Source organism: Thunnus thynnus, chromosome 9 (assembly GCF_963924715.1).
Source record: "Thunnus thynnus chromosome 9, fThuThy2.1, whole genome shotgun sequence".
Taxonomy (NCBI): Eukaryota; Metazoa; Chordata; class Actinopteri; order Scombriformes; family Scombridae; genus Thunnus; species Thunnus thynnus.
This window is the reverse complement of record NC_089525.1, coordinates 19,768,237-19,793,897: the sequence shown is the minus strand read 5'-3', so window position 1 is coordinate 19,793,897 and position 25,661 is coordinate 19,768,237. Positions and strand designations below refer to the sequence as shown.

Below are 25,661 nucleotides of genomic sequence, written 5' to 3'. Positions count from 1 at the left end.
CCCCCTGCTACGTCACTAACCCCCGGCCCAACCCGCCTCGTGCCACAACGACTCTGTCTCGTTCTGTTGGCTTGTCAGCGGCATGAGACGCGCGCGGCATCTTTATGGGATATGAAAACTGTCAGTTAACGATACGTGTTCGCTTTGTTTCGGATTAAAAGCGACCACTCGCTCGTCATATAGTGAATAACCGGCGGTTGCTGTTACTTTTAAACGGTATCGGAGCACCGTCTCAGTGTGAGCCTCTCCCCTGCGGCTGGCGCCCTTTGTAACTCCAAACTGAATGGTAAGTAGCTTTAGTGAGGGGGTTAGCTTGTAGCATCACAGCGAAGTTGAGTGTCAGCTACTGACCGCTGATGAACCAGACACTAAACAACCGACAGAGGAGAGTCTGTCTCGGCGGGCTCAGTCACTGACACTGCTGCTCAGGATGGACGTTAAAATGATGAATGATGAAATCCAGCTGCTTGTGATCCTGAAGTTGTCATTTCTTGTCTCTTGTTGTGTTGTGAACCTCGTGATCAGACGTTGGTAACAGCGGCAGGCCAATGTCCAACTTCTGGATGTCTGCCACCTCTGACCACAGACTTAACTAAACCTGCTTTTAACCACTTGATGAACAGTTAGTTAGTTAGTTAGTTTAGATAGATGGAGAGATATAGAATGATTAATAGAGTTATCGACTGACTTTAATAATCTTAAAGAGAAGTTAATGAGTTACAGCAGCCACTTGACATAAATCAAAACTCAAAACAATGAGGCAGGTCAAATAAAAATGCTACAGGCAGAAAGCAATTAATCAGTTTGTACTTTATACACTTCTTTGTAAGCGCTGATTGAGTTGCAGGTCATAAGATATCTTGGGACCTTTGAAGCAGGTCCTTATTAACCAGTGAAATATAGTTATTTACATGCTGTTAAAATTAAAGGTTAAATTATATACAATAACTAAATAGTTTAACTCATATGAAAAATAAATAGAATAACTAAAAAGTAGAATAGAGTTCAGAGATATAACTATGACTATAGTATATTATTTGCAAAATATACAATGTTCAGTGATGTTGATATGCTGTAGTATATTGTACATTAGGACAATTGGACATTTGGTTTCTGTCTTTACTATGCATAGAAGACGGGGAAAGGTCATAGTCAAAATAGCAGGGCCAGTATAACAAACTTGATTAAATCTTTATAGATTCAAAAAGCATTGAAATGCCTACATGTTAGTACCATGGAAAAGGCTGCCTCCTTTTTTAAAGAGGTGTGGCAAAGGTTAACAGGTGCTGCTAGTATTCCTACATGGATTCGAGATAGATCAATATGTTGATTTACCCTTTAATCCACTGATATTTGCATCTTTAACAATGTCAAATAACTTTTGTGAGATGATTTTTTTTGGGTGGTGTCTGCTTCTTTAAAAAGAAATGTATGTTGTTTGTGTACAAGATTCTGTTTTCTGGTTTTTAAGTTCCTATTTTATAATACATCTGAAGTCGGATGTTGAATTCCTGTGTCCATCTTGACAAATGGTTGGTAGACTGTTTAATTCCCTTTGGGGACCACAATGGAAATAAGCCTCAGGGCTTTATTGTGTTATCCTGACTTTACCTTTATGTAAGCACTCAATGCCCTGGCAGTGCTGGTGTTCTTTTTTAAATGATTTTGTCAAATAAAATCAGTCAATCAATCAAAACACCAAGGACAGCGATAGAAATTATCTATCTACGATCTTCATTCAGATTAATCAGTTTGTCTATAAAATATTAGAAAATGGAGAAAAATGCCTGTTAAAATTTCTTAAAGCTCAGCTCAAATGTCTTTTTTTGTCAGATCAACAGTCTAAAATCCAAATATATTCAGATTACTATAATGTATGGCACAGAAAAGCTTCAAATTCTCACAATTTAGAAGCTTTGGCATTTTTACTTTAAAAATTACTAAAATGATTTTTTCGATTATCAGATTAGTTGCCAATTAATTTTCTGCCAATCAACTAATTGATTAATCAACTAATCATTGCAACTGTAGTTACATCATTTAAGTTTTTAATTTTTGGTAATACAAAATAAGCAATTTGAAGACCTTGAGCTCTGGGAATTTGCAAAAGGCCGTTTTCTACTATTTTCTGACATTTTAGAGACTAAACTATAAATAGATGAATCACAATGTATTGATAGAATAATAGATTATGAGAATAACCGATAACTGCAGCCATAAACTAAACTAAATGCTTCCTCTTAACCAACCAGCATCTTATTCTCATTAACACAACACTTAACATGTCACCCTAATGAAATCACATACAAACTCACTTTGAAGCAGTCCCTCTAACATATTGTTTAACAGTCTTTGTGATTACTGTAGGATTTATGTTGTTGCTTGTCTCACTAACACTTCTGTCAGTGCAGTTGTGTATTCCTGCCATTCTTGTCCTCAGAAACAGGTAAACACTGTGACACAACCTGTAAACTATGACAGAAACCATGTGACTGGAGTTGCGGCGTTAATAGCCTCGAGGCTGGAGTGCATGTCAAAACTGAGTTCAGAATTAACTTTTACAGGTTTGGTCAGGCCGTCGTTTTCAATCAGGCTTTTCTTCATTCCGACACACTCTCACTTTTAATACTGCTTGTTCTTGTGTGTGTGGGCTTTTGTCGGTGTTTATCCTCATGAACAAAGTGTTAGCAAATGTAGTGTTTGTAGATTTAACTCTAAAATAGTCAGATGTGAAGTATTTTGAGCAAAAATGTTGAATTCTATGTGAACATGTAACTGCTGCTACATAGGTTTGAGAGAGAAGGGATTTTATTTTCAACTTGAAGAGTGCTCTTGGAAAATTGCAGGCCATCTGTGTTGGAAAACACTGAGTCACAGCTGCCCAGCGGTGACAACCAGCGTCTCCCTGAGGGATCAAAGCCTCGGCAACATAACATATTCAAGACAGGACTCGGAGCCAGAGGCGCAGATGATTGAGACTTATTTAGATAGATGTGGTATGGATTGGATTCTCTGTCACAACACACATGACGCACGACTACCTGTACCTTATATACAATCTTGTGCTTCCTCTTTCTTTCAGCCTGTGTTTGTTGCTGTTTCCTTCACTCCAGCTGCTGACTCCCATGGCTCCAGGAACTGTCTGATTCTGGATCTGTTAGGCAGGAATAGGACAGGTCAGCTCTCACATTGTCTCGACACTCTGTCTTTTATGCAGACAAACTTAAAATGTAAAGGTAAAAGTTAATTAAATGTCTGCATTGTGTGGCTGATGTTATTTTTCCACTCTGTCAGGCCCAGACAGGGAGAGATGAGCTGGGCTGAGGAGGACTGGACGGTGGGGCTGTCTGGACGGGTCCTGCAAAAGGTGAAGGAGCTGCAGGTCCATCAGGAGCGTCTGTCCAGAGAGAACAAGCAGAAACAGCTGCAGCTGGACAACATCAATACTAGCCTTGAAAAACAAACTGTGAAGGTAAAAGCAACTATGTTGGTTATATGATGCCGTTACCCAAAAAATTCATTTGAATCACAAAGATTTATGAATCATATCATTAGTATTTTCAACATTTTCACTGGTAGTGAGAAGAGTTACATTTACATTTTACATTTTGTCATTTGGCAGACATTTTGATCCAAAGCAACTTACAAGTGAGGCAAGACAATCAAGCGTTAGAGGGCAGCGACTGAAAGAGCTGTTGTACAAATTCTCAAGTAGCTGACCAGGTACAAGTGCAATGAGAGAGAGCATAGACAGAACAGAAGTTTTCATGCCTCCACGCCAGCAACAGCCGTGGCTGGAGGTATTATGTTTTCAGGCTGTCTGTCCGTCTGTCCGTCCTTCCCATTTGAAAGTGAACGTGATATCTCATGAACGCCTTGAGGGAATTTCTTCAAATTTCCACAAACATCCATTTGGACTCAAGGATGAACTGATTAGACTTTGGCAATCAAAGGTCAAATGTCACTGTGACTTCACAAAACACATTTTTGGCTATAACTCAAGAATTCATATGCTAACTATGAAAAAGTTTCACACAAATGTCCAATAGGATAAAATGATGAAGTGATAACATTTTATATCCAAAAGGTCAAAGGTCAACTTCATTGTGACATCATAATGTTCTGTGAAAACACTTTTATGGCCACGATTCAACGCAATAACTCGGGAACAGAAGGAGAGATTATGACCATATTTCACATTTGAACGGATACTGAATTAGTGATGCCAATAAAATCACCACAGTTTCTAGATGGGCACCCAAGATTAAATTCCTTCAAAGTCTTCACTACAAATATTATATGACTATTATATAACAGACATGGATGTGAACTGCAACTTGACTGGTTGGTGGAGGCATACAACCACGAGGCTAATATATAAAGTAAGAAACAACTGAATGTAGGCAAGTGCATAAGAAATACCATAAGCAACAAGAAAGAAGTACAACAATCAACAAAGTGCTAAAAAGAGGAAGGGGCTCAAGTGTTGAATTGTTCACGGAAGTTTTCAGGCGTTTCTTGAATGCACCAAGGGAATCAGCAGACCGTAGGGAGCTGGAGGAGTTAGGTGTTGACCAGTGTGAGGGATGTGGACAGTGGTGAGAACTTGAATTTGATGTACAAAATAAGGCAGCCTTCCCAGCAGCCTCAGCTGTACTTTATGGTACAAAGACTGTTAGCATGCTAAAATGTTAAACTGTGAACATGGTAAACATCAGCATGTTAGCATAGTCATGTGATCTTGTTAGCATTTAGCTCAAGGCTGTGCTGAAGTACAGCCTCACAGAGCCGCTAACATGGTTGTAGACTCTTGTTTTCCTTTAGTTTACAGATATTAACCTGTATAAGCTTTCAGCATCCAAACAAAACCTAGTTTAGTTTGTCTCCAGAAACAGTCAACGTTGTTATTACAACAATTTGTTAATAAGATTTTGTTGTACAAAATATTTGATAACATTCACCATATCATTCTGCAACACACTGGCATAGTTAATCATCTGTAGTAGGATTTGTTATTTGTTTTCACCACTTTTATCATTAAAATCACTCTCCTCTCCTCTCTTCTCCTCCCCTCCTGCCTAGTATGAGGAGGTGCGGGGAGAGCTCCAGTCTGTGCACAGGGAGCTCCAGAGTGTTCGGGAGGAGGCCAAGGTGGCAGTGACCAGCGGCCAGCGCCTGTCCCAGGATCTTCAGACCAAGCAAGCCCAAGTATGTTCCTTGGAGGGCCAGCTGGACGCTTCGCGCTCCGTCAACAACAAACTCACACAGGAAGTCAAAAGGTCAGCAACCGGAAAAAATCAGCCACAACAGCTGGAACAGCTCGGACAGCTTTTCTGTCAAATGCCCTGTCTTTATCTGTCTTGTATGTTGTTCGTTTTTCTGTAGGAGGTTTTATATTCTCAGTAAGAACAGCAGAGTTGGTATTAAAATTTAATGTAGCAGTGAGATGTTATTTATTAATGAAATATGAGTACTTGATCTGGGATGTTTTTAACAGATAATTTTCAGAATGCTGGGAGAACATCTGCAACATCAGAAATCAGACTGTTGAGAACTGATTTTCTGCCAAGTTTTGCACATTTAGAAAGTCGTTTAAGCTCTCTGATATGTGAAAATCAATTATGCATCAGTTAATGACCAATAATGTCCACTTAATCCAATATAAAACCATCATAACAATACAGTTGAAGTAATAGATCTGCACTCTGAATTGGTATCAGTATTATAAAATTTAACTTTGTACATCTATAATGTAAAATTAAATTACATTTATATTCTCCAGTGCTAGTTTAGCATCTTTTAAAGGAATAGTTAAATATTTTCTCATATCTGTCTGTTAAATATGAAGCTAGTCCAAGCAGCAAAACAAAATCTGCCTCCCAGCACCTCTAAAGCTACTAGTTAACATTTCGTTTTTAAAATCCCTTTGAAAACCAAAGTGTAAAAATAACAATTTGTCTTTCTAACTGCATTCATGTGCTATTTCTTGAAAGCGGCTTCCAGTCTTTGTGCTAAGCTGAATTAGCCAGCTGCTGGCTGTAGCTTCATATTTAACAGACACATGTGAGTGATTACTATCTTCTCATCTAACTCCAGTTTCTCTGTGTCAAATGTCAAAATATTCCTTTAAACTGAGGCCATTAGGTCCAGAATAAGATTCATGGCTATCATTAAAAATTACCCACTAGATGCTTTTCTTGATATGCATCAGGTTTTTTTCATACATGATTTTTTTTTAGATGGCATGAAACCGGTTGCTCAAGTTTATGATGACATATTCATAAACCAAACTGTCATCTGTTTGATCTGATCCTTATTTTCGATTTCGTTGCCCACACTGACCTCCGTCCCTGCAGGCTGGAGGCAGAACTGGAGAAGCTGCAGAACAGCAGCAGGTCGGCAGACACCACTCTGTTCTCAACACCCTGCTGGAATACAGCCTCGCCCTGGGAAAACAATGGTACAGTCCTGAAACTTAATGACCTGTGTGTTTATTCTCTCTAATGGTTTCTTTCCTATCTTATTAATTCACTGCACAATATGTGTAATGTGGAAAATTAAACAGAAAACCACAAGAGTCCCAAATGAGCAGAGAGGTTATAAACGAACTCCCTCAGCTCGTGTCCTTTCCCGACCCTTCTCTCTGGAGACTGTTGTATTTTCTCTTTCCTCTCTTTTCATGAAACCACTTGGGTTCTTCACCGCTGTCGTGCTGTACAGCTTTAGTGATTAGGATTTGGTACTAGGATTTGGTAAGTCCAGTCCATATGCTGTGTTTTTGCCCTGTAGGGAGCAGAAAGGAGGAGCGGTCAGGGCAGAGAGATGAAGGACAGAACCGGGCGCTCCAAATCCGAGTAAGTACCAGCATGTTGTTGGTTGTGTTTCAGAAAACTGGCTAATCTAAGAGCAAAGAGGATTTTAGCTGAAAGCTGTTCTGTAGTTGTAGGATTTGGCTCATTTCTTGTTTTCTTCTTATCACTCTCTTTCAGTTATTCCGTCTTTTAACTAACTATTAATTAAATAATTATGATCTTGTCACCATGGCTCCTTGTTTGTCAGCAAAAATACATACACTTCCTTTTTTTTTAAAAAAAAAGGTAAAATAGAAAAAGAAGGAAAATGCTGAATTATTGTTATGGTTTACCTTTACTGTACAAGTGATCTGTGGCTTTTCTCAGAGCTCCCTTAAGAAAGATATTTTGGTCATCATCACAAATCTAATATTTACTCAGGAAGTTTCATAAATACGACACGAGTCAGTGATGCTTCAGTAAAATGTTGTTTTTAGTTTAAAGCGAAAGAGAGCTTTAACCCTGGAGCCATGTTGTCAGTGCAAAAAAGTTTTGCAAAAGAAAGTTTGACATCCTGTTCAGTTTCACGCCCTTTTTTCTCCTTTTTTGTCTAATCCCTCTCTTCCCTTCAGCAGCGGCTCCAGTTCTCAGACATGCCTACGGCCTCGTTGCCACGACAGCAACACAAGAGCACACCCCACCGCCACCCTTCAGACCAATCGGACTCCTTCTCTACTCCCTTGGCTGCGTTTCCGTGGGAACGGGATGACTCGAGGCAGGCAGCCAAGAGACGATCCCCGTCTTCTCCCCAGACGCCCGCCGTTGACATCAGTCATGCCCAGTCAGAGCAGGGGGTTTGTGGGAAGGAGAAGGACCCTGGGACACAAACAGACAGTGAGTGGGGATGTCAAATGGTTATCTTGGAAACATGGAAACGACTGAGTGTTGCCCAGTTTGAAAAAATAAACACACACACATGCGGCTCAGCCCAGCAGCCTGTCTCCTAAAGCAGGATTATTGAAGTAGCTTGTACTAAGACCAGGACCCAGCATGAACTGAAGTAAAAAGAGCAGATCTCAGTTTCACTCTGTTTAACTCAGTAATTCAAATTACTGAGTTAAACAGAGTCCTAAATGCCAGAATTTAGCCTTTGATTTTGGATGCTTGTCCACTCTAATACAGGGTTTTGCAGACCTCAGTCAAATGCTGCGAGTACAAATACAGATGTTGTTTACAACAGTCAACATTGTTGATCAAACTAATGTCAATACGCAGCCTGATCCAGAGCCCGAGGCCACAGCAGCAAAAGCTCGATTATAGCTGGTCTTGAATTTTCATTGAAGGATAGCAAACTGGTAGAAGAACTCAGTATAGACTATTATTAGCCAAAGGGCAATTTCTCTATATTTTTCTTATTGTCAGTCAATCCAACGAAAAGAACAAAACCAGGAATGCTTTAACCCATTTATAAATACCTTTTGATATCCCTACCTCGTCTGTGGCACTCAGTCTTAAGCCCATTTCTTCACTACTGAAGACTTAAATCTATAAAAACAAGTCAAACATGTATTGTTTTATAGATTTTTAAAGGCTTAGTAAAACAGCTGGGCACTGTTGTTTGGTAGGAATGTGGGCGCTGTAGTTTATGTAGCATTATATTAGAATGAAGGAACATGTCACCCAGTGCAACACAGAGGCTCATTTTTCATTAGTTCTTAGACAACAATGAGACCTATGTTTGCACAGACAATATTGCACTTGTTAGTAGGATCAAAGTATTGTTGGTTTTGGTTTTCTTTTAAGATTTATGGACAGTATTGAATGATAAATATAACTATCTTGATCCCTTAAAATGTTTGTGATTTGTACATTTATATTAGGTTTCATATACTGACAGTTACACAGCATTTGAAGTATAACCAGAGTTTATTTGTTGCTGTGATCTTGGGCTGAGTTACGAGGCCAAATGATAAAATTTGATCTGTTTTAGGCGTCGTTTTTAACTCTAATGCGACTACCATAGCAAACTCAGTATAAGTAAATCAATGTGGTCATCCTACATCTCGTGTTCTCTGCGTAACCTTAAAAAACACTTGTTACATAAGAGGTTGTGTAGAAATCAGTGGCTCAGCAGGAGACTCCTCTGCCTGCTCTCAGTGTAGCTTCATGTTGTAGAAGTGGCTCTGGATACACTTTATAGTTGTGATATAACACTCCCCTTTCTCTCTGCTCCACTGTGTGCGTGCGTGTGTGTGTGTGTTTGTTCAGAGGAAGGGGAGAGTTCAATGTGAAACAATAAATGCTTCTTTTAGCTGCTGGGACACAGAGGGGGAGGGGTGGTGCAGTGTTTTCTTTAGGTGTGCTTTTTTGGCTGACTAGGTGCTGTTTGTGTGTGTGTTTGTGTTTTTATAATGCTCCTCCCCACTGTAATATGCTGTAATCATATAAGTTGTACATACTTATTATGAAAAACATTTTTATAGAGATTTTCTTAATTGGGTAGTACAGAAAGTAGTATTAAGAAAATAACTTATATTTATTAGTAGCACAATAAATTGTTTACATATGTTTAAAGGCAGATATCTACTAATGTATTTGCTAGACTCACCATAGACATATTTTACAAAACATTACAAAACATACATTTCTATTGGTAGATTGTCGTTCTTTTTGTTTAGCCACATGGTGGTGATGATGATGATGATTGTGACAATGCTAGATACTTTTATGGAGTAGTACAAATAGGAAAAGATACACAAACAACATGGGGGACAGACAGAAAATTGATTTCAGCATTGGCTTCAGATATCGGCAGGCCTTGTGAAAGTGTATCATACAGCAGCTGTGGCCATCAATGAGCAAGTCTGTATGGATTGACCTCATTTGTATGGATTGACCCCATTTGTGAAGACCCCAACTTAGTGTTGCTGTTGTGTTGTCGACATGTGGTGGTCAAAGTAAAGATATCTTTACTAATAATTTTGCGTCGTGTTTTTCTTTTTTTTTTTGGTATTTTAGACTTCATTGATACACAGCAGCGAAGATTTACATAAGTGTTTTTTACAGTGTTTTTTCTCTTTTGTTTTCGCCGTTGCCGTCCAACCATTTGGTCAACTTTTACCCATTTAAAGTTGAGTCCTTGCTACACTGGGATTCAAATGTTCTTTTGTTTTTGTTCCAAATGTTTTTGGGATTCAAATGTCAAAACATTTGCACAATTTAATCAATATTTGTTTGCATCATTTTCTGCTGGAAGACGAGCGGCAATAATGCAAAATATTATTAGTTAAAACCTACAAAAAACTGGTACAGAAAATAAAGTTATTAGAGGCATAATTCTTAATTATGCAGTGATGGGACATCCACTCTTAGATAAGTAGAAGAAGGATTTGAGGAGTGTATGTGCGACACTGTTATCGCTAATGGTCTTCCTGTCCCGTAAGAATTGATAACCTGTCGTTCTTTTTCTTGCACCTGTTGATGGTTTTAGAACTATGTTCAATTACCTACTTTTGGTGATTCTTTTTGTTTTTTTTAATTATAATCTCAGTAATGTTTAATTAAAATGTTTCAAAATTCAAATTAGTTTTTCTGAGACCTGTTTTTTACCCAAATTAGTGTAGTAACTTGTGCGTTTCTGTGTGTTTGTTCCATCCACCAGTATCTTTGTCAGAACTGCGGAGTCGCATTTCTTCTCTGGAGGAGGAGCTGCGTGTGAAGGCTGAGGCATTGAAGTCGACTCAGAACGAAATGGTGCAGAGCAAGAAGGAGATCGCCAGCAGGGACCTCAGTCTGCAGAGAGCCCGCGACGAGCTCAGCCTGGCACACACACGTATGGCCCAGGAGAGTGAACGGGTAATTGTTATAACGATTGCTGGTGGTACAACTACGGAAAACAAATGATTGTGATTCATACTAGTGCTTTACATTCCCAATAAAATGGGTGTCAGCTTCATTTGTAAATACATTCATCTTCAGCTTCCCTGAAAAGGACAAACGTGTTGGAAATATTACACTTGCTCCACCATATGCTATCGATAGGAACTTTGAAAAGGTTTAGCTGTAAAGACGGTGTCCTGTTCAGGGCTGTAAAACAATCCAGATGATATTCAGTGTGATCTTACCTTTTTTGGAAACAATGAACAATGCTGAGGAGAGACTGGGAGAGGCCACTGATACTCCCATTAATTGTTTTGTTTGTTAAGAGTCACTATGCTCAGCTCTCAAAATGTTAATGCTTTCCTGATCTTAATGTCAAATGCAGACTCGTAATCAGCATTACAGGATTAAAACAAGGTAAACAAATCAAAAACAATACAACAAATGCCTTAAACAAGACACATAAAAACAAGTCAATACAATAGCTTCTGTGAAGTGACTTAATGTTTCCACAAAGACACAAACATGGCCATACCTGCAATATCTTTCACAGGCATAAACACTAAAAAGTGCATCAAGTTATGAACACAAAAATGCATTGTATTATCAATATAAAAGAGAATATTTTGTGTTTTTTGTTTTTTTTCAGGCATCAAGAGGAGAGCAGAGGCTGAAGCAGCTACAAGAAGAGATGAAGTGTCAGAGGCAGAATGCTGAGAGTAGCCGACTGCAACACCAGCAACGCACCAAAGAGCTGGAGAAACAAAATCAGAGGGTGAGAGAGATGGATGGATGGAGGGATGAATGGACAGGACATGACAGATTGAGAGGAACAGAGGAAGATGTAACACTAACAAGAGATATAACAATCAAAGGAAGCGAGACACAGTTTCAAGTTGCTTGGACACAAACGGCATCCATATTTTCTTCCATTCTCTCTGTGAAAGAAATAATTGGGTCCCACATTACAGTTGAAGATTGGTGTGTGTGTGTTTGTTGCATGCAGGATTTGTTGGAGCTTCAGAAGGAAAGACAGTGTCTAGAGAAGCACCATCAGCAGGAGATGAATAAGCTCAACCAGGAGCTCCAGCAGGCCAGGACACTCCACAATGCCCTGCAGGCCCAGGCTGACAAGGTAGACACACACACACACAATGTATGTACGTACAATATGCACAAGATGAGGTAAAGAACAAGCTCTCTACCGGACTGTACATTTTCATACGATTTCAGGATAAAACCTTTAAATCAGTTCTGTATCAACACTTAAAACAGGACCAAAATGATATTCTGGACATATTGTTTATCTTTTTGGTGTCATACGTCTGATCTGTTTTTTCAGCTATTTCCTGCTTCTCGTTTCTGCTTTTTCTGTCTCTATCCTCTCGCCCTCTTTCTCCTGGGACTTGTATTATTTGTATCAAAGGTCAATAAACTTATGTCACTTCTCCCACGCTTGTTTCATGCCCCTGTTGTTTTCTCTCGCTCTCTGTTTCACTCTCTCTTTCTCTGTGTGTATTTTCCTTTTTTTCCCAACCTGCTCTCCTGTCCTCTCCTCTCTCCGCTTCGTCCTTCCTTCTCCTCTCCTCTCGGTTTCTCCCCAGTGGAAAGGTTGAGCGACGAAGGTAATGACGGTGTGACTGCGTTTGACACTGCAGAATGCTTTTGCTATGGAAGCGTGAAACAAACGTATAACTCAAAACTTGTGTGTGAGAAAGTCAGCATTCTCAGTAACAGAGGCGTGAAGGCATGACTGCGGGATGAGGGTGAAGATGGAAGGTGTGTTTGGAGCAGGTCGCATGAGCAAAACGTGGTGTTGTGATTTATTTTTTTTTTCTCATTTAAATTACTCACACGTGAAGGAATGCTGTGTTATTTACTTTTTATCAGCAGAACAATAATGCAAATTTTAATCTCAAGTCAAGGTTGAGCCTCTTGATGCATACAAAGAAAGAAACTATTCCTCAGACTTCGATTCCTACGCTTTTAAACATGCTGTAAACAATGAGAGTCAAGTCTACCCACAGTGTCCCTTAAAACCTTACTGTTAGCCCTTTGTAAACCAAACAGATGTTATCTTATATCTGATAAGGCCACAGCGACTACGTACAATAGAGGCACAGTTTGTGTTCAAGTGACATTCAACTGCTGATAGTGCACAGTTCATGTGACCCAAGTGACCAATTTGCATAGCTCTTTGTGGAATTTGTGTTTGCAGTTTTGATTTTCCTTTTTCTTTTTTCTTTATTTTGCCTTGTTTTTAAAGTTTGCTCATGCATGCAGTTTCAGTCACAGCATAAGTAATAATTTTATAGATTATTTTATAGATATTTGAATGCAATAAATCACAATGTGATTTATTGCACAGCAGACTAATCATTACTACCTTGAAACAATCTGGTTATGATCTGCATAACTCCCAAAAAACACGAAAAGCTGGTAATTCCAGAGAGATCAAAATGATCCACATGTTCGATTGGCATATAGGAACAATTCATGAGCAGTGTTGGGTTGTTGCAGGGAAAAAGTATTGAATTACAGATCACCTGCTGCTTCTCTCAAAGGTTATTCCTTACACCACTCTTAAAATTACCTTTGCATTAAAGCCTGAGAGGATCATGTAGGTTCACTTGGAGTCATGTGGTCCGTCAGTGTTGTAGACCAAAGCCCACATTACAGCCCAACATAAAAACATTCTGCAAAGGTTTCCATAAAACATGTATTCTACAGAATTAAATTGACACTATGAGCTATATTTACCACTTTGACAGCTTATTCTAGTACGATAAACTCTACTCAGAATCCATATATTTATATATCAATGTTTTCCACATGATGAGTAGTTAGCATAATACACAAGACTAACAAAGTTGATGAAAGTAACACAGATATTAACTGATTTGTTTGATTAGTAGATATAATTAGATTACAAAGAAATGTTCTATGCTGTTACAGTAGCTTTTAAGTAGCACTTGTTTAAGAACTGCTTGTCGTCTGAATTTTCTATAAGAACTGGTGGGAAGCCAATCAGCTATAGTCTGTTAAGTCTTCATTTGTTTCCCCACAGAGGTAAAAAAACACATTAGACTCTGCTTGTGCTCGCTATTGATCACTGATTGCTCTCCTGCTTCCTGTTCCCTTCACTGGTCCTGACTGCTGCGCCCATATCAAGACAGGCATTCATTTTTCAATTTCTTTGTTCTTTTCACCTGCTATTCTTCACCTTTTTCTCATATCTTTTCCCTCCCATCCTCTTTGATTTAATGTCTCTTCTTTTCTGGCTACCACTGAATCAAAACATTGTGTGTCAGCTGTCTCTGCAGAAGCAGGCGTTGGATAAAGAATTGGAGACTCTGAAAGAGAAACTGAAATGGACGGAGGGACAGCTGCAAGAGAGCCAAAAGAAAGAGGCACAGACACAAGCCAAACTGACAGTAAGACACACACACACACACACACACACACACACACACACACACACACACACACACACACACATACATACACACACACATACACACACACACATACACAGGCTGGTGGCAGTGCTGAGCTTAGTGAGTCAGGGTCTATATGCATCAATTATTCATTAACTGAGCTGTGGACATATGATGAACTCTGTAAATTTTTTAACAGCACCTTAATGTACCATATGTCAGTCTGTAAGATTTTGATAATAAGTAAATTGTAAATAAATGATGATTAAATTACAGCTTCTCTGTATTATGTTCAATAATGGTTTAGCATTAGAGAGGATTTCACAGAGCTAAAAATGAACTCCAGACGACAGCCAAAGGATTTGTCTGATATTAGTTTCATAACTTGCCTCACCTACCGGTCACATTGGCAGGGAATAAACCTCCTTTAATCGCACTGTACTAAAAAAAACCAACCTGGAAAATACTCTCTGACTCCCACTGCGACTTGCACACAAGAAAAGCTAGTGTCTGTATGCATCAGAAAGCCTTTGCTAAAACCATACGTTAAAATACCAGACCAAAGCTTGATACAGTCTGCAAAGAAGTTTGTCAGTGGCTGTTTATTACATGTTTACCTTGTAATAAACAGGTGGCATTAGTTTTGTGTGTCTCTGGCTTGTAACTGTTGTGACACTGTTTTTACATGAAGCTCTTAGTACACAGCTCTTACACAGTTATCTGTCATCTGGAGTTCCTGCTGCACAAGTACAAATATTCCAGGTGGAAGTATTAAAATTAGACTATTGGCAATATTGCACACTCTTCTCATCTAGTTATTAGTGGCTATGTTTTAATAAACTCTGGCAGACATAAATCATTACAGGCCCATTTAGAGGCTCCAAAGACAACAAATATTTCACATTCTGTAAAACATCTGAGGAATGATTTGTATGTATGATAAATGTTGTGATGACTACTGTAGGAACAACTGATCTGAATCTTTGTAAGTACCTGAAATAAATTCAGTTCTTACTGTGAAAAGTAGAGCCAACTTCCATTTGACTGGATTTAATCCACCTCATTTGTAATTTATCCTCACATTAGGAAGCGGTGCGTGAGGCGGAGGGTGTGGCAGTGAGTCTGGAACAGAGCAGGAAGAAAGAGCGAGTTCTGGAGGAGGAGGGGAAGAGACTGGCAGAGGAGCGAGGTGACGCCTTGCGTCTCCTCAAAGAACTGCAAGGTATTGTAAGGAGGGAGCTGTGGGTGGGAGAGAGGAGACATCTATGAGATTTATCAGTCATAGGGTGTTAACTGATTATTATGTTAATGTGATACGTTATTGATCTGGAGATCTTGTAGAGACGTTTTCTCTTTCCTCCCTCCATGGGAAGGTCAGAGGTCAGGTGATAGTAGGGATTCAGTATCTTATTTAAAGATACAACAGCAGGAGAAACACTTGCTGATATGTGTCCTTTGGTGGATTCCTTGTAAATAAAATTCATTTTTGATTTTAAATAATTGGTGGACATTCATTATAGTCCTGATGATAAAGCACTTGAAATGCAGGTATGCTACACAGTACATACCATGTTAATTCCCTTTTAATGCACAAGTCTCTCATCCCAATTCTGCCCCCTGCTGGTTAATAATAGATCACCTATTTTCTCAAATAAAAATACATTGAACTTCTCCAGTAATGGACTTAAAAAAATAATTAAAAAATTGCTTTATTTACAGCTTTTTATCCAGCTAATTATTTCTTATTGTATGTGTTGTGTTGTATTAGAAAAACAATCTTTTATTCTGCCGTCTGTCTTTTCAGAGCAAAAAGCTGCCCCAGTACCTCTACAACCGGCCCAGTATTGCTCTGTTGGACAGAGCTTCTCCCCTCAACCTTCCCTCTCTCATCAGTCTCGACTGTCAACTTACACAAAGAGGCCTGCCACCAGCCGAGCCGAGCAGACGAGGGAAAAGGAAGAAGAGGAGGAGTACGAGGGAAAGGCAGAGATTACAGCATCTTACCCCACTGACAGAGAGCCAGGCGAAGGCATAGACTCTGAACACATCACTGTCCTCATCTCACAAGACTCTGAGCGTTTGCAAAGAGGACGACACAGAAGAGGAAGTAACGATGAGGAGAACAAGAGTAGAAATCAGACGATGGAGTGTGACAGCTCTGGGACAAACAAGCCTTCCTCATTTGATCAAGTACTGTGCAGATCCTCTGAGTCTACTTCTGTTACACCCACCATGACTTCCATGGATGGTGATAACTGCAGGTTGATGCACTCTGCTGATAAGACACCGCCTCTCAAGTCCGAGCAGGCCATACCCTCCAAAGACCTCCAGAGGGAGAATGCCACACTACGTTCAGAGTTACAAGATGTGCGTGAAGAACTCCAGAAACGACTGGAGGACCTTGAGGTCCAACGACGGGCTGAGTCAGAAGCCAGAACCCGGCTGAAACAGCTCAGCCGAAAACATGCCAGCCAGGGTGTGGAGAAAGACGAGCAGGACAAGGAATGGAAAGCACAGCTGGAGAAGGAGAGGGCTGAGACAGAAAGGTTGAGGAAGGCCCTGTCAGCTTTGGAGACAGAGATGAAGAGAGGAAGGGAAGAAAGAGAAAATAATGAGAGAAAGGAGGAGGAGGAGGAGGGAACAAAGAAAACACAAGAAGACAGGGAGAGCGAAATGATAGAACTTAATATCCAGCTGAAGAAGCAGCTAGCAGAGGTTAAAGCCCAGTTAGCTTTAGAACGAGAAGAGAGACAGAGAGAGGAAGAGGAGCGGAATCAAATAATAAACTCAGATAAACACATAAAGACGGAGCTGAACATGAAACTGGCAGAACTTGAGGCCAAACTGGAGGAACTAAAGTGCAGCAGAAATGAAGACTCATTAGAAGAGGACAAACTCTCAGTAGCCAACAGCCCGCTGCCATATCTGACTCTTCATAATGATGAGCTCAACTCCAACATCATTGGCTGGGAAAAGAAACTCCTCCCTTCACCTGAGCAGCATCTCCTCTTCTGTCAGTCCACCAACCAACGCAACACACTTGTATCTCAGGCAACAATGGATCTTATCCAAGAAGAGCAAACGATGATAGATCCTGAACACTCACATCTGTCAGATGAGGGGCAAACAAAGCCAGTGGTCTCAGACCTCCAGTGCCAGAGGGGTGATTCTGCCCCCGGTGATTTGACAAAGGAGGTGGAACGATTACGGAAAGAAAACTTAAGGGAGACAGATCGTGCTAACCAGTGCGAGGTTAAACTGAAAGCCCTGCAGAACCAGGTAAATCAGGGTGGATATTCTTTAGCCCATAAACCTTGTCCAGTCCCAGTAAAACTATTAATGAGATACAAACACATTTATTTTATTCATTTACTAAATGATAACACTTTAATTCTCAGTAGCATACTCCACAAAGTAACTATTGGACCAATTTTAAAACGTATAGCTATGCCTCCATGAGAACATCCATACTGCACATTGGTAAAAGCACACCTGTGAATACATTCAGGTGTTATATTTCACTTACTGATCATAATATTTAGGTACAGATTGAAGAATGATATTGCCATGTGGAAGAATAATATTCAGGTATTATTGCAGAGATTTATCAAAAGATAGATATATAAATTCTGCTATGTGTTGTATAGCTGTTCTAAAAACACAGCAAAGGACCTGGTCTGGTTTTTTTTTTTTTTTTTTAACAATTTCTCTTTTCCTTCAATCTTTATTTTACTCTTAGGTGACAAGTCAGACCAAACAGTTAACCATGGCCTTTGAGAACCAGAGCCAGCACATCTCTGGACTTCTAGCTGAGCTACAGGAGAAGGAGAGCACCCTCCTCAGCCAGGGAGAGGAACTGCAGCGCTGCAAGCAAGAGCTGGAAGCACTCAAGGCTGGAAGAGAGGGAGAGGCGATAGGTGTCAAAGAGGTAGAGAAGAAAGAATCAAAAGAAGAGAGGCGAGAGAGGGGAAGCCGAGATGATTCAGCGGATTCCCCTGAATTTCAACCAAATCAGGAAAAGGAGTCAGCTGTTACCTTCTTCACTACAACCTCACTGACTGACACTGACTCTCATGCACAAAAAGATGCAAGTCAACCAGAGATTGTGACCTCTGATGCTAAAAAACCAACACCTATCAACAGTGAAGTAGATAATGCAAGCAATGCATTATCAGAGGCTCAGCGTCAAGACTCTGAACTGGACTCTGAAAAGACTCAAAGTAACCATGACTCTGCTTGGGTGAAGACTGAGTGTGGTCAAGATGGAGGAACAACAGGCGTAGTTACAGAACTACTCGCTCTCCAAAAGGAGAATCAGCTGCTGAAACAAAGAATTGAGGCCTTGATGGTTTCAGACACAAACAACTTAGCACTACACGCTGCCAGCGAAAACCAAGAAGACCCAGTGGAGCAAGACCAAAACACAGGAAATGTAACTCTGTCCTGCTCAAAGGAGCAGAAAACAACTAATGTGCCAAGTGACATCACCACTGAAGCACGACAGTCTCTGCTGCTGAGTATGAGAAGGAGTGAAGATGAAAGACAAGTTTTAGAAAGGGAAGATAAAAGTACAACTGAGGCTGATGAAGAGGCTGAGGCAGCGTCTCAGCTTCAGATCAACCATCTAGAGCAACAGGTAGTGATATTTCACAGTGTCATATCAAACAAGAGTGACAAAAATATGGGATTTGAAAACTGAATCCATGTCTTGTAAATAAAATATTTATATATTATTTGAGAAAATTAAATTGTCAACCTAGTTTTCTTTCCACCAGTTGTATTTGGACATAAACATGGCATGATACAGTACAAATATGTATTTTTCCTAAGTGAGTTTTAGTAGAATCTTGTGTTTATTTCAGTCTATCCTGTCCTTTCTCTCCTGTCCAGGTTGTGGCGCTGCAGAAGAAACTTCGGGCTCTCTCTGAGGAGACCCAGCAGCAGAACGAGGAGCTGGCTGTTTGGAGATTAGCCTCTCAACCCGCCCCAACATTTGAACACATCCTTCCCAACAAAGACAACCAGTCTGAGATCCAGGACCAGGTCTCAAGCCAGCAGCACACTTATGACATGACCCACATTCTTCATCAGGAACCAGCACCTCTGGGTGTCCCCCAGAACCCCGGTCATGTGACAGTCATCAGAGAAGATGAGTTATTCCTGTCCTGCTCCACCAAGAAACTTCAGGGTCGCATGATGTTCTCCAGGTAACACACTCACACGGGGCTGGGAGTGTTCAGAATTATGTTTATAACTTCTGAGCCTACTATCCTCATTTCAAATATACTGTAATTACAGTTCTGTGCAAAGGTTTTAGCCACTAAAAATAATAATGCCATGAATAGTTTTTATTTATCAATTAACTTCATACAAAGCAGCAGAAACCTAAATTAAATCAATATTTGATGTGACCACACACACCAGTTCTCCTCGGTACACCTGCACACAGTTTTTCAAGGTACTTGGCAGGTCAGTTGCTCCTGCATCTTTGAGAAGTTACCACAGTTGTTCTGTGGATTTAGACGTCTCAGTTGCTTCCATCTCTTCATGTAATCTCAAACTGACTCGATGATGTTGAGATCAGGGCTCTGTGGGGGCCGCACCATCTGTTGCAGGACTCCTTGTACCTTTTGTAACTGAAGATAGAGATTTATGACTCTGGTTGTTTGGAGTCATTGTCATGCTGCAGAATAAATTTGGGTCTGATCAGAGGCCTCCTTGATGGTATTGCTTAACATCTAAACATCTACAGTGCCCAAAACTTTTGCACAGTACTGTATATAATTTTATATTTTTACTGTTTGATCTTTGATCATAGAAAAGCTTTTGTTCTTCATCTGTCTTCTTTTGTGTCTGCTTTGAATTAATATTTTTTCCTGTTTTACCACAAGACTGCAGCAGAGCAACCTCTCTGAACCGAAGAGTCTCCAGTCTTCAAAAAAGACTTCAGTACAGGACACTGCCGAGATTGACATGGTGAGCTTTTTTTTAAATAATGACTTACCAGACGACCAAATGTGTTGTAGGATATTGTAAGACTCTTCAAGGTTTCCTGGAATATTTTAGGAATAAGGACTAAATTTGTGTTTCCAGTGACGCTTTATTTTACAGGTCTGTAATTTCCTAAGAATTTCCCAGGACGTTTCTGCAAGAACTATGTAATTTTGTACTAATTATAGGGAGAATAGAGACAGTGTTAAATTGGTACACTTCAACTTAAATAATTCCAAATAATTGTTTGTGTAACTTGGAGAGTCTTTTCGTCATGGCACTGGAAGTAAGCTGAACATGCAAAAATGTGAAATCTGTTGTCGGGGAAGCATATTATTCAACATGTAAAGAGATTAAAGTTTCCATAGATATATATGTATAACTCAATATATTGTGTTTAAATAGAGCTGTTTTTCAAGAAAACTCCAAATTACACAACCCTTTCCAGGAAATTAATTGGATTAATAAAGCGTTATCAGTTTTCCTTTTGCATCAAAACTCGAAACACATGTCCTGAGTATTTGTCTTTTGTTGGAAAACTTTAATTTCTGTTTCTCTCTTGATTTAGGAATCTGAAAAAGAAAACCAGGAGATCAGCTTCTTACAGCAGTCGGATACCTGTCCAACACAACACAAAGAGAAGAGAGATACTGAACTTCTCCAAACATCATCTGAGAAAACAGGTCAACAACACATCACCAAAGATCCCCACAAAGTCTCAAAGAGCCAAATCAGACCAAAAGCAGAAACTCCTGAGGCCAAACCAAACACTTCCAGAGCAACCAATGAAATAATCACAACCAATGACTCCCCAGAGAGAGATTTCAGGACAGAAACAAGAAGCGTGAGCAGTCAAACAGAGGAAAGTTTATATCCTCGCAGTCCTCCAACAGCATCTGAACTCCACTGTGCATACACACAGACTGAGGAGGAGGAAGAAGAGGATGATGATGAAGAGTTAGTGGATTCACCCCCTGTCTCTCCTGTCCCGCTATCTGGGGTGGCACAGTCAGGAGACAAAATGTTGTTTACTAGTTCCTTCCCCATCCCGGCTGACCCGGCGCGTCTTGCAGAAAGAATCCGCCGGAACAGGACACAGCTGTCAGCCGCTTTTGACGACACCGAATATGAACCGTATGGCCTGCCGGAAGTTGTCATGAAAGGTAAATTATTAGCAAGTTTGTGGGGGGGGGGGAGGAAAACTGAACCTCTAAAACCTCAGATTTGAATTGAATTTGTACAAAATCCTTTTCACTATTTTTATGACATTTTAAGTTAAAAGAAGCGTCAGACATACATACAGTATTGGTCCTGTGTTGGCTAACAGACTTAAAAGAGCGTAAAGTAGATTTGAAGTGTTTTGTTTTTTCCCAAGTGTGTCAAAACAGCTGTAATCTGGGCACAGGTGTTTACACTGCCACTGCCTCTTCATGCTTATTGTTGATTCTTTAGTTGTTGCACCTTATCAAAAAGCTAAAACTGTAACTGTGCCTCAGACCACGTCACTCCAGACGCTGTCTCAGTTTGTTGTGGCACCAGTTTGAGTTTGCTGACATTTTTTCACTTTTAATAGAGCTAGACTAGTACTGTATTGTCTGCTTACAGTCTTGTTGATAAGCGAGACTAAACATTTTCCCAGTCCTCAGTACTGAATGCATAGAGCTGAAATTGATTAATCTTTTCATCTTTATGAGGATCTGGCAGGAAAAAGAGCCTCTTTCCCAAAGTTTCATATTGTTTCCGAAAGATTACTTTAATGGGAGAGATGGCAATGTCCTGCACACAGCAGAAAACCCCCAAAAAACCTTCAGTCGTCTTCTTGATGCTTCTATTCTGACATACAAAGCTGGAGGATTTTATTTTATTTTAATGGACAACCACCCTTAAGTTTGAGGGTCTGTTTGAAAGTTAAAAGCTGGTGATTAAACAGTCAGGAAAAGACAAAAAAGCCGTATAGTGTACTATATGTCCACGACACAGCATCCTGCCCTGACAAAGCAAATGTTGGAATATAAGTGTTTGTTTGTTTTTTTTAAATGTTCATGGTTACAGTCTCTGACTCTATAAAGCTCAGTCATGACTTTTTGAGTTTGTAAAGTACAGAAAACAGAAGTCCTGTCATGTGTGCTGCCTTTTTATCTACTCTTTTGCTCTAATCCTCTTATTTATTCTTCTGTCCTGCTTCTTCCTGTCCTCCAGGTTTTGCAGACATCCCCACTGGTCCGTCATGTCCCTACATAGTGAGGAGGGGTTTGTTAGGAACGGCTGTCGTACCCGCCCCTCAGAAAGACCCGGGACAGGAGGAGACAGATTAAAACACAGCTACAGGTACAGGCACCTTCCATAGACCATCATCAAGTAATGAGGAAACTCATGTAGATTTTGTGTCCCAAGAAACAAAATTTCCTGTAACAGGTTTCTAATTTTTATAATAACAACAACCTCAAACAAGTTATTTAGACTAAACGTATTTAAATCACAGCTTTATTACTTGTGACTGCACAGATGGTTTCGTGCTTTTTAACAGTGTATATATATCAGAGTAATACTGTATGGAAATACTTGTGCAGCAGCCAAGTTTTAATTTGTCTGCTTAGGAGACATTACAATAGAGCTGCAACGATTAATAGATAAATCGATCAACAGAAAATTCATCTGCAACTATTTTGATAATCAATTAATTGTTTGTCATCTTTTTAAGCAAAAATGCCAAAGTTTCGTTGGCCTCAACTTCTCCAATGTGACAATTTGCTGTCTTTACTAGTCGTATGTGTGTGAGGACATTACTGTGGCCTCTGAGAAAATGTGTGAGATGTCTGCCATCTTTTCACTATTTTTTAACATTTCATATACTAAACGATTAAATGAGAAAATAATCAGCAGATAAATCGATTATGAAAATAATCCATATTTGCAGCCAAACATTAAATTGTCTAAAGAGACGGTTTAGTATTAATTGTACATATTTTGTTGAGATAACTCAACGTGGCTCATCTAGTTCCTCTGCTAAATCGCGTGCTAGTTCTTTGCCTCCAGGGCAGCGATCTGACTTAATTAAAAAATAAGGCTGCCAATACCTTATATTTTTGTTATTACCAGTAAATCCCATTAAATGACACCAGTTCTCTCTGATATCCCGAGTCAATAACCTGAAGCCCCTGTGTTCTTGCTGAAGATGTAAATCTTTAAAAACATATATATAGTTTTTGTTTGTTTGTTTTTTGGGCTAAATAATTTCCTTAAACAGCAGGTCACTGTTTGTTTCAGTAGCGTTACTCAAACAGAAGTAAGTACTCGTGTATTTGTTGGGTGCTGCAGAGTATTTACTGCAGTCATGTGATTTATCTTATTATCTTCTGGACACTTTAAAAAAGTTAGTTTAGTTCAAGTTTAACTTGAACAGAAAAGCCAAAGAATCCCACACACTCAGACCTCCATCAGGCAAAATTTGTGATGAAAGTATTGATGAAAGTCTGATGACCAAACATCAGATTATTAAAGTGAGCTCAGGTAAGAATGTGTGTACAGAATTAAAAAAAATAATGGAGGTCTATGGAGACTGACAATACTTGTTAGTAGGATCAATTTATTGTTGTTTTTAGTCTTTTCATGGGATTTGCTTGATTTTTTTTCCTTCAAAAATATAGTTACTTGTCCCCTCAACATTCTTAGTGAAGTTATTGTATTGAATTATTATTGTAGGTCTTTTTTATTTGGTTAAGATTTTGACTCTATTGAGACTAAATGTCTGTGTTTCATTTGCATCTTTTTGCATTAACGTTGTCTACAGATGTGGTGGAAAGAATCAATCACTGCGGCCTGATTGGGATGGACGACAGCAGGTTTACAAAGACACTCCGATCACCAGCAACCTGAAGCACCTCGGACCTTCAGACCAACACAGGAGCAGCATCTGTTAGTGCTGCAACCACACAGGGACTCCTGTACGAGTGTGTGTGTGTGTCTGCAGGTAACTGAGCCTGCACTTGCTGAATACACATCTCCACTTTGGATCTAAAATGTTTTATTAGTTGTAGTTTTTAATTCAATATTCACTAGTTTACCCTCTAACTGCTGTGTGGAGACTTTACTGTCTGTAAGGATGCAGTTACTTCACACCCACCTGTGTATTTAAGGACGGATGTAGTGATTTAGTGATGTTTGTTGATGTTTCTTGAAGTTAACGAGTACTCTTCAAAAGGGACTGTTTAGGATTTAGTAACTCCGAATTAACTTATGTCTACTCTGAGTGAATCAGTGCCTAGTGGAAGCTTTTCTAAACAAGCTCCTGTCAAGATAAGTCTGACTTGTTTTCCAAAAAGGTGAAGCCAAGAGAGGCCTGTTTGTTAAAATGTGCTATTTTTTTGTGTTTAATTCTTGAGGTGGCTTATTTATGGACACTTGAATGTGTTTTAGTTGTGAACGCGGGTGTTTACAAAAAAAAATGTGTGAGCGTGTGGGACATTCGCTGTGCATTTGAACATGTGTGTCTTCTTCTTGATGTTACTGTTTGTATATGTGTGTGTGTGTGTGTGTGTGTGTATGGGGAGGGGGGAGAGAGAGAGAGAGAGAGAGAGAGGGAGAGGGGCGAGCTCATGTCTATGACTCAATCTAACCTGCGTTGGTTTCCGCTCCATGTATGGTGATACACACTGAGCTCCCTCTCTCCTCCCTCTGCTGCTTTGCTTTTCTGCCTTACACTAACGAGCACTCAGTAGTTAATTTGCCAAAAAACTAAACGTGACGCTTTATTTTGTTAGCGGAGGACAGCGAGAAATTGAGCTGCTTTCTTATATCTTAATTTATTTGATTGATGTATCTATTTTTGAAAGAGTTCCTGTCTTGCACATTTGTCACTGTGCCACAGACAACAGTAGCCCAGATTTATGAACACTGTAGATTTTGTAGATGAGTTTTGAGTTGATGTACAGTTTGTATTTTGCCCTTTAACAGAGGATTTCACCACTTTGCATGCTTACAGGGTTTGACCAGTTTGTTAAAACCTTGTTGTGCTGAAGACCAGTGACTTTTGAGACACATTTGTGTTTAAAGTGTGGAGTGATTTGTTTTCTTTTTTTTATGTTTACATTTTATTTAGAGGTAGTTGTTCTCTCCTGACCGTGGCTTGTTGACTCAGTAAGAACAGAGTGAACTGTTACTGCACTGATTCACTGCCATTCATTTGCTATTTTGACACCCTCACACAAACACACACACACACACACACACACACACACACACACTTTTCCTCCCTTTCAGCTGCCTTCATATCTCTGGGATCTGTAGTCTTTTGGCAGTGAGGTGGGATTGTCAGACTCCGAGTGGGAAAACTAACTGTGTATCTTTTGCCTTTTTTTGGACACTTTCATGTGAATGTATTTGTGTTGTGTTTGCTGCTAGAATAAAAAGGCTTGCTCCTAATTTAACTGTTGTCTCCCGTTTGGATTAATTTACTGTGTGAGCACCTTCGAGTCTGAGAAGTCAGGCTGTGAACTTCATGTCGAGACGTTATGTCTGTGTGATACGCTGTCGGCTGTGTGTGCCATCGTTTAATGAGGATAGC

General features: G+C 39.7%; 1 protein-coding gene across 3 annotated transcripts; it reads left to right on the top strand.

Moving 5' to 3' along the window:
- The first annotated feature begins 79 nt into the window (after positions 1–79).
- On the top strand, positions 80–25,524 carry si:dkeyp-115e12.6 (centromere protein F). Of its 3 annotated transcripts, XM_067599507.1 has the most exons (20): positions 81–286; positions 2,847–2,996; positions 3,083–3,176; positions 3,295–3,472; positions 5,083–5,279; positions 6,357–6,460; positions 6,790–6,854; positions 7,424–7,685; positions 10,453–10,646; positions 11,320–11,445; positions 11,677–11,805; positions 13,982–14,104; positions 15,194–15,329; positions 15,912–17,386; positions 17,847–18,743; positions 18,998–19,314; positions 19,999–20,083; positions 20,667–21,261; positions 22,298–22,426; positions 23,889–25,524. In XM_067599507.1, exons 4-19 carry the CDS (start codon positions 3,311–3,313, stop codon positions 22,411–22,413), a joined length of 4,983 nt encoding a protein of 1,660 aa, XP_067455608.1. In that variant the 5' UTR covers positions 81–286; positions 2,847–2,996; positions 3,083–3,176; positions 3,295–3,310; the 3' UTR covers positions 22,414–22,426; positions 23,889–25,524. The 3 variants fall into 3 exon arrangements, with proteins under 3 accessions (XP_067455610.1, XP_067455608.1, XP_067455607.1); XM_067599509.1 differs by lacking the exon at positions 2,847–2,996 and having other exon boundaries at positions 80–286; positions 7,427–7,685; XM_067599506.1 differs by lacking the exon at positions 2,847–2,996.
- Positions 25,525–25,661: the final 137 nt, after the last annotated feature.

What these genes read in the sequence shown, in the direction of transcription:
- si:dkeyp-115e12.6 (XM_067599506.1), top strand. Translation starts at nt 3,311, where the DNA reads ATGAGCTGGGCTGAGGAGGACTGGACGGTGGGGCTGTCTGGACGGGTC. An exon ending in TGGAGAAACAAAATCAGAGG is followed by an intron (nt 11,446 to 11,676) that starts GTGAGAGAGATG and finishes TGTTGCATGCAG; the next exon opens with GATTTGTTGGAGCTTCAGAA. An exon ending in TGCAGGCCCAGGCTGACAAG is followed by an intron (nt 11,806 to 13,981) that starts GTAGACACACAC and finishes ATTGTGTGTCAG; the next exon opens with CTGTCTCTGCAGAAGCAGGC.